This window comes from Microtus ochrogaster, chromosome 7 (genome assembly GCF_000317375.1).
Source record: "Microtus ochrogaster isolate Prairie Vole_2 chromosome 7, MicOch1.0, whole genome shotgun sequence".
Classification (NCBI taxonomy): Eukaryota; Metazoa; Chordata; class Mammalia; order Rodentia; family Cricetidae; genus Microtus; species Microtus ochrogaster.
In genome coordinates, this window is record NC_022014.1 from 12,377,091 (window position 1) to 12,386,288 (window position 9,198).

General features: G+C 42.5%; 1 protein-coding gene across 6 annotated transcripts in view; it reads right to left on the reverse strand.

Annotated features, from left to right (window-relative positions):
- Window positions 1-668: 668 nt before the first annotated feature.
- The window catches only part of Zc3h7a (zinc finger CCCH-type containing 7A), a 43,483-nt gene continuing 34,953 nt past the window's right edge, over window positions 669-9,198 (reverse strand). For 5 of the 6 annotated variants that reach the window (XM_013347356.2, XM_005349319.2, XM_005349320.3 and 2 more), the window contains 4 exons: window positions 7,152-7,260; window positions 5,247-5,380; window positions 3,440-3,603; window positions 669-1,571 (listed from right to left, as the gene is read on the reverse strand). In XM_013347356.2, coding sequence (XP_013202810.1) covers window positions 1,382-1,571; window positions 3,440-3,603; window positions 5,247-5,380; window positions 7,152-7,260 — 597 coding nt within the window. In that variant the 3' untranslated portion in view covers window positions 669-1,381. Of the gene's footprint in view, window positions 1,572-3,439; window positions 3,604-5,246; window positions 5,381-7,151; window positions 7,261-9,198 lie in introns of those variants that run through there. The other variant, XM_026780413.1, reaches the window with a different exon arrangement.

Sequence of the window (9,198 nt, forward strand, 5' to 3'; positions counted from 1 at the left end):
AAATTAAAATAAAACCCAGGCTTGGTGGCACATCCGATGATTCTAACTCTACACTTGGGAGGTGAAAACAGGAGGCTCAGGCATTCAAAGCTAGACTAGATAGAACTATGCAAGATCCTGTCTCGAGAAAAACCACCAATTTGTGATACAGGCCTATAGTCACTCACTCGGGAGAATCCCATGGTCAGCTCTGCCTCAAAACAGTGAAAACAGGTTGGCATTTAGTTCAGAGGTAGTGTCCACTTAGCATGTACAGAGTGTTGACGAGGCTAGCCTAATCTACAGAGTTCCAGGACAGTCAGAGCCATACGGAGAAACCCTGTCTCAAAAAAACAAAAGAATAGCCGGGCGGTGGTGGCGCACGCCTTTAATCCCAGCACTCGGGAAGCAGAGACAGGCGGATCTCTGTGAGTTCGAGACCAGCCTGGTCTACAGAGCTAGTTCCAGGACAGGCTCCAAAGCCACAGAGAAACCCTGTCTCAAAAAACAAAAAAAAAAAAAAAAAAAAAAAAAAAAAAAAAAAAAAAAAAAAATAAAATAAAAGTGCTGAGCTCAAGCCATAGCACACCACACACCAAAAACAAAAACAAAAAACAAAACCTGTGTAAAAGCCTGTTTCAATAATTCTTTATGGAGAAAAGACTACACCAAAACTATGAACGTCATCGCTATATAAAATCTTTTATTACATACAGGCAATATTGGTCCTTACACTACACAATACCAACAGTACAAGTTTAATCTTTCAAAAATCATCATTCAAACAGCAAAAGACCAAGAAATAAAATTTGTGTCAATTGATTATTTTCAAAATATTCTTGATGTACATGATCATCAGTTCCCTTACCACAGTGAAACATACAAATACAGAAAATACCCCATTTAACAGATAGTAGTGTTAAATGGTTATTTGGCTTAAAAATCTGAGTTAAAATCCTTTTTAGCAACCTACATACAGATAAGTAGCAAACTTTATTATATTATATAAATTCGTTCCACTAAAACATGTAAATAATTTCATCCATTATGTATTCTGATCCCAGTGTCCACTTATTCTCTCATGGTCATGGTTCTTATCTGATGGACCAACTCAGAGAGTCATCCTAGATGTAAACTTTATCCTCTTTCTCAACACACCTCATCCAAAAGTCTGTCCAACAGACAGCAACCAGCAGCAAGTCACTTTGCCATCTGATGCCAGTGGCTCCGTGAGAGCTAGGCCAGGCCTATCAAACAGCCATTTCCTATCTACTGTGGGTTGCTGCTCAGAACGATAGATACCAATGAAGCAGAAAACCTGCGGCTCCTCTGCTACGTGCTTTTTCAACACCTCCAATTTTTCTGGTCAGTGCTCTGATTGGGTTACATAAAAGCCAGTGTGTTAGTTTAAATCTTTAAACAAAAAACTATATTTTCCAAAGTCATTATCATTTGGGGCAATTAAGTGATCTTTTCGTGCTTTGCTGAGTTTCATCTCTAGGGCCTTCTTTCTTTCTTTCCATTCAAGAAGTTCAGCATTTCCATGTGCAAATTTACAGTTGTTTCCTTCTGTGCAGGAGCCATTCATATACCTGTCAGGAGGAGGCAGCGTGCTTAGCATCCATGAGGCAATTAGAACACAGTCTTCCTTAACTGATAACCCACCTACCTGCACATACCTTCTGCAGTCACAGCTTATCATGTCCCACTATTTTTGCTGCTGGGGATAACAGACAAGACCTCCTGCCTACTAAGTACATGTCCCTTCTAACCATTTGAGTTGCATCCCAGACCCAGTTGGGAAGCTTAAACCTGGGAAACAAGTCTTGAATAGGCACAATATGCATTACAGGGAAATTAGTACTATGAATTTATTTCAAAGAATTTATCAGAAAGTACAGACTTGGGCTGGGGGTATAGCTCAGTGGAATAGTGCTAGGCTGGTGTATGGACAGTAGAGAAGGGTCACTGGGCACCCTGTTGTACCACTCTCCCTGTAATTCCCTTAAAGGGTCTCTCACTGAACCTAAGCAAGCTCCATCAACCATCCTGTCCCCGCACTTCCTACTGGCAAACATGTCTGGCTTTTTACATGAGTTCTTGGAATTTGAACTCGGGTCCTCACCCTTACGCAGTAAGCAGTGTTCATACCTGCTAGATCATCTTCCCAGCCTCTGGTTGGGGATGGGGAAATGTAAAAGACTAAATAAATTAAATTTAAAAAAATAAGAAAATCACTCAGCTGTGGTGGTGTGCGCCTTTAACCCCCACACTTAGGAAGCAGAGGCAGGTGGATCTCAGTGAGTTTGAGGCCAGCCTGATCTACAAAGCAAGTTCTAGGACAGCCCAGAGCTACACACAGAGAAACCTGTCTCGAAAAAAATAAGAAAAAAGAATTCTTTTTGTTGTTTGTTTTTTTTCAAGACAGGGTTTCTCTGTGTAGCTCCGGTTGTCCTTGAACTCATTCTGTAGATCAGGTTGGTCCTGAACTCACACGCCAGCCTGGTCTACAAAGTGAGTTCCAGGACAGTCAGAGCTGTGACATAGAAAAACCCCCGTCTTTGGTGGGGGGGCGGTTCATTTTTTTTTTTTCATTGAAATATTTTGTAGCTCAGACTAGCCTCAAACTTGAAGTAATTTCCCTATGATGGCTTCCTGCTGCTAGGATTATTGGCATGAATCCCCATACCCACACCCACACCCACTTTTTATTTAATTTTTTTCTAAGACGAAAGTATGATATAGTTCGCTGGGCGATGGTGGCGCACGCCTTTAATCCCAGCACTCGGGAGGCAGAGGCAGGCGAATCTCTGTGAGTTCGAGACCAGCCTGGTCTACAGAGCTAGTTCCAGGACAGGCTCCAAAGCCACAGAGAAACCCTGTCTCGAAAAACCAAAAAAAAAAAAAAGTATGATATAGTTATGCTCCTATTTTCTTTCTTTCTGTTAATATTTTTTTTTATTTTCAGGATATATAAATATGCCTAAGTATATATGTGTACCATATGCATGTACGTGCCTACAGAGACCAGAAGAGCATGTCAGATCCCTTGGAACCTGAAATTACAGGCGATTGTGACCCGGGTCCTCTCCAAGAGCAGCAGGTGCTCATAACTGCTGAGTCATTCCGCTAAAGGCCACCTCTATTTGATGACCATTTACTGTGAGCAAAGATTGTGACAAAAGATCAGAGAATTAGAGATGAGAATCCAAAGCAATATTGGTCATCCTCAGTGTAGAAAACCTTCTCGTTGTGCCTCTCCGAGGAGATATGGTGAGTTTGGATAGGCACACCTGCACAGCCTCTCATCCTGGGGCAGAGCACTATAACATAGGTGCACCTGCATATTCCTATCCTTCCAGGGCCTATAACGAGACTACTACCTACATCCTATTCTGTCTGCAGATACAATAACCAAAGAAGTTCCATGAGATCAGCTGTTTTCACAGGGCCTACATACCTCTCACAAATACTGAAGTTCCCAGTGGGGAAGCGGTGTTGCCAGCAATACTGGTCATCCTCGGTGTGGAAAACCTTCTCTTTGTGCTTCTCGGAGGAGATATGACCTTGCCATTGCTTCTCACTGTTACAATTCTTCCCACACATCCAGCAGTGGAAGTCCACCTAAAGCATGTGGGAAGATGTGCTGCCTGAGAGCCTGCACCTCCCAGTGCGGCCTGAGCTCAGCTCAGGCTCCACTCTGGGGAAGTCAAGCAAGGGACATATAACCCAGAATCAGAGGTAGTAGCACCAGCACAGGACCAACTACAGTACTGGAACATACATGAATGGATGGGTCCTGTGCAGGTCATCTAGTTAAGTTCTGACAAGGAGGCCAAGAGAAGCTGCTGTACAAGCAAAGTCATCTGAGAAGCAGATAAGTATTCTGGGCAGAAGTTTACACCCCAAGGAAAAGCAGGACATGCATTAAGGTCAGAGTGGGCCAGCTCTAGAATAACCAGCAGCAATTCTATACACGAGCCCAGACTACACCAGATTTGTACCAGGAACCCAGAAAGTAAATATGCTGGCCCTTCACGGACAAAGTTACACATCACAAAGAGGTTTAAGTATTAAGAAAGATTCAAACTCATATGTATTCTGAGCAGAGACACAAAAGACCAGGGCAGACACAGCCCTAAAGTGGTGATGGACATGGGTGAGAAGCAAAAGACAGATGGCAGCAGCACACACACTCCTGCTAGGTATAAACATGCCAGGCCAATACAAAGGGAAGAATAACCACATATAATGGCCAGGTGTGGTGGCTAATGCCTGTAATCCCAGGGCTCTGCAGACTAAGAAGACCGTTCAAATTCAAGGTCAGCTTGGGCTACAGAGTGAACTCCTGCCTTTCATTTAAAAGAAAAAAGGTCACATCACTGATATATAAACATATAGGGAAATACACCCCCTGGATCTTGTTCCTCTGGGAAGAACAGACACACTTCCAACTTTATCTGTAGAACCTTCACCTATTTTATAGACACCAAGTATTAACATCACTTAATGTGGAATAGCAGACTCAAGCCATTCATGTTTTCTTCACTTTTTGTACAGGTCTCATTGTGGAGCTCTGGCTGACCTTAAACTCAAGAGATCACCCAAGTGCTGAGATTAAAAGTGTGTAACAATTTTGGTTTTAGAGACAGGTTCTCTCTCTCTTTTTTGTTTTGTTTTTCTGTGTAGTTTGTGAGCCTGTCCTGGGGTTCATTCTGTAGACCAGGCTGGCCTTGAACTTAGAGATCTGCCTGCCTCTGCCTCCTGCCATACTGACCTACAGAGCAAGTTCTGGGACAGCCAGGGCTACACAGAGTGCTGGGATTAAAGGTGTGCACCACCACCACCTGGCTGAGACAGGTTCTTACATAGCCCAGATGACCTCTAATTTGCCAGGTAGCCAAGGATGGCCTTGGATTTCTGATACTTCTGCTCTGACTTCCCAAGAGTGCTGGGATTACAGGCATGTAGCACCCAGTTGATGTGGTTCTGGGGATTGAACCCAGAGGATTGTGCATGCTAGGTAAAGACTCTACCAATGGAGCTCCATCCCAACCAAGCTTCTTTATGTTTTTGAAAATAAAAATTCAAGCAAGAATACTTCAGGCACAGGAGACTTAAGCTAATGGCAAAAAAAAAAAAAAAAAAAAAAAAAAGCATAGTAGAAAGAAGACACCAAAAGGTGTCAGAGCCAAGCTTTGGAGAAGTGAGAGGAGAAAGCTGCAGGAGCAGCCCCGAAGCACATGTGAGTTAGCAATGGTACTTACAGAAATTTCAGCATAATCTGTTGGCATATGGATCTGCTTCCCATTTTCTTTGTTACAGTGACTGGCTACATCATCACTTTTTTCACTTTTTTGATTCTTCAGCCAGAGTTCATAAAACTGCTCTATATCATGTACTGAGGAAAAAGGAACTGTGTTTAGAAACAACCAGGAAATGCCATTCAAATACACAAACAAGCATGTGTATTTACTATCACTCAGTACATTTTCAAAACAAACATCATGGTGACTCATGCCTTTATTCTTAGCATTTGGGAGGCAGACAAAGACAGATCTCTAAGTTTGAAACCATGCTGACCTACAGAGCAAGTTCTGGGACAGCCAGGGCTACACAGAGAAACCCTGTACCCCCCAATAAATAAATAAAATGAAACAAAACCAAACAGTTATTACATTAGACCTGAGAGATGACAAATCCAACCTAAGCAACAGATAAACTTTCAGGTAGAAGAACCAATTTTCAGGACTTGTTAATAGTACAAAAATAGCTTCATTATTAACTCCTTCCTGTATTTGCAAGACACTTGGAAGTGTTTAAAACTCAGGAACATCACAAGGCTGTGCACAAAAGGCCTCAGCACTACTTCAGGTCACCCTGTGCTACACTAACTCTTCAGTGCTGTCACCACAGGAGGTGCCTTACAGGAAGAGAACAGTTGCAGCTGACATACATCCTGGTCATTGTGAAAGATGGGAAACCCCACAGAAGCAAGGCTTGATCCAATCAATAGGGGCCCACCAATTAAGCCACAGTCCTAGAGCATCAACATGCTGGGGTGCAATGTACAATAGCACTACGACAGGTTCTGGACAGTGGTTGCAGGCTGGTTCCTGGGTAAGGACAGGTACATTCTACATTATTGTCAAGCCTAAGGCCAGGGTTTTACTAAAGTCAGCTCTGCTCCTTTCTGGCTGGATAATGCACTGTCTAGTCCATTACAGGCTATTTAGAAGCACCCCTGGACCCTGTCTTTAGAAGCCAGTAGCACATCTTCCCGGGTCATGGGTATGACAGCATCTCCAGACAGGCCCAGATGTTCCCAGGGAAGGAAGACTATGCAGCAAAATATGTTCCCAGCTGAGAAACAGTGTTAAAAACTCTGGTAGTGAGATCTAGTCTAAATTTGGCTTTGAAATTTTCTAACATTCAATCATCAATCAGAGATGAGGCATAAAACTAGAGATTGTTCTTCCTTCAGAGCGTGGCGGCAGGAGTCATGGAAGACTCCAGACAAAGCAGGAAAAGCCTCAGGAAGGCCTACTTTAAGTAGAACAAGAGGGCATCCACTCCACACAAATCACATGGCAGGTCGGCCTTCATTTCAAATGATTCTTGTAATAGAGGGATTGGATGCATGCATTTCTATCATTGTGTGTGTGTGTGTGTGTGTGTGTGTGTGTGTGTGTGTGTTTTAAATTAAAACAAAAATTTCTGTAGTTAAACTGTTTAGGTTCAAAAGTAAAGTTTGTTTGAAGCACCTCTCAAATTCTCATCCACCTGATGGACCAATGAGGCAATCTTGTTTAAAGTCACACCAACTGAGCTATCCTGGGCTTCTCTCTTGTAAGGAAGATGCCTATTATACCCAGGATAAGGAACTACAGATTCACACCCAAATGTGGTCTAACCAAACCCACATCAGAAGTCAATTTCCACAGGTCGGGCAGTGGTGGCTCATGCCTTTAATCCCAGTCTGGTCTACAGAGCAAGTTCACAGAGAAACCTTATCTCAAAAAGTTAAAAAAAAAAAAAAAAAAAGTCAGTTTCCACACCAAGGAGGCCATGGTCACATTTCCAGCTGCAGCCAAAACCATGCAAGCTGTTTGCTGTGTTCATGGGGAACTGAACTTTACAGAAGACAAAGGACATAAATAGCACAAACTTACTTCTATTATCCTTCATGTAAGTCCACACTTCACGTTCCTCATGACTATGAGCAAAAGAACAGTTGCCAACATACTGACATTTTTTTCCAGAAGCAATATGGTTGCATAGCTGTGTGAAAATTAAATAAATATATGTATATGTATAAACACACACGTATACATATATACACATGCACACACATACACTTTAAAACAGGGCACTGCTAAGTATACCTAATGTTTACATTTAAACAAAGTAGTTGTTGCTATCAGTGCTTAGCAGTACAAACTTCAAGATCAATTCCATCCAAATGGATCATAAGCCCAAAATACTTGAGACAGTGACAGCAAACATTTCTATTTCACAATTTCCCAAAGAAAGTGAAGCACAGAATTAAGTAGCATAGTTTTCCTACAAAGTCAAATACTGGGGGCCGGGCGGTGGTGGCGCACGCCTTTAATCCCAGCACTCGGGAGGCAGAGGCAGGCGGATCTCTGTGAGTTCGAGACCAGCCTGGTCTACAGAGCTAGTTCCAGGACAGGCACCAAAGCCACAGAGAAACCCTGTTTCGAAAAACCAAAAAAAAAAAAAAGTCAAATACTGGGGACCTTATCTCTACAGAGCACATCTGATGCCCTGCCTGTCAGGTGGCTATTGCTCTCTTCCTAGAATATTCAGGATGCTTCCAAATCAGTCCTCGGAACAGAAAGAGACTATAGCTTGCTCCAAGTTACTAGACACTGCCAGGAAGCTTCCAGACTTAAAGTGCTGATGACCCTACACCGAGAGCTAACCTTAGCCACAACTCACTAGACACAGTGACTTTGAAGACAGCTACACTAACCAGGTCAGGGAGTTAAGAGGCTTTCAAACAGAACTCCTCTGGTTATGTGGAATTTTAATCAGCAATGGAAACAGGGTGCACTAGTAAAATCACGAAGTGACAGTAATCATCAGAAGTTTTCCCTAAGAGTCACTAGTCTCCAAGAACAAGGAAAACCTCCATCACCAAGAAAGCGCATTTCTAGGTCTCGCCAGCTGGCTGGTTGTGATACATAAACCCTTAATTGACCTTGGCTACATCTGCTCTTCCCACTATTCATCTTACAGAACTGTGAATGCTCAGCATTTGCTTTTGCAAAATCCCAACATTAAATTTTCTCTTGGGATGAAATTCAGTAATCCCACATGAAAACCTACAAGAGGTCAACAGCCTATTCAATAAGACAGTGTAATCACTAGCTAGGGCACATTCTTTTTTCTTCCCTCTTGTTTGAGACTTGGAGACATGGTCTGTTTATGTAACCCTGACTGGCATGGAATTTGCTTACTTTGTACACCAGGCTGGTCTTAAACTTGTAGTGACTCTCCTGCCTCTGCATTAACAATCCTGCCTCTACATTCTGAATGTTGGAATCACAGGTGAACTTCTGAAAGATTATTTTCTGCATATTCTTACATACTCACACACACACACACACACACACACACACACACACACACACACACACACACACACACACAGAGGATTATCTGTTCTAGCAAGACCTAACATGACTGGAGGAAAAGAGGCAATAAGCTACTGAAATTGAATATTAAATAAATTGAATATTAAAAAAAATCAACAGCCCCGAACATCTGCCTCAGAAACTACAATAAGAATTACAGTAGTAATGGGGATTAAACTCAGGACCTCACACACACTAGACAAGTACTCTATCACTGAGCTACAACTTAGCCCAGATGCATGTTTTAGCGAAGTCTCTGGTACACATACAACCTTATCCTTTTAATGCCCAAGATATCAAGTTTCCAATAAATCTCTTAACTTTTCATACAGAAGTCATCTAATTCCACTCTAGACAAACAGCCTTGCAAAGACTGCCTTGTGACTAAGTTAACAGAGCTACAAGCCACACAGGTGATGCAGAATTCCCTCACTTTTCCTTAAGTCTGGTTATCTTTTCACTCTGTCCAAGTAATCTATGAAGTACCAATCAATATAAAAACTGCTGGAAGCCGGGCGGTGGTGGCGCACGCCTTTAATCCCAGCACTCGGGAGGCAGA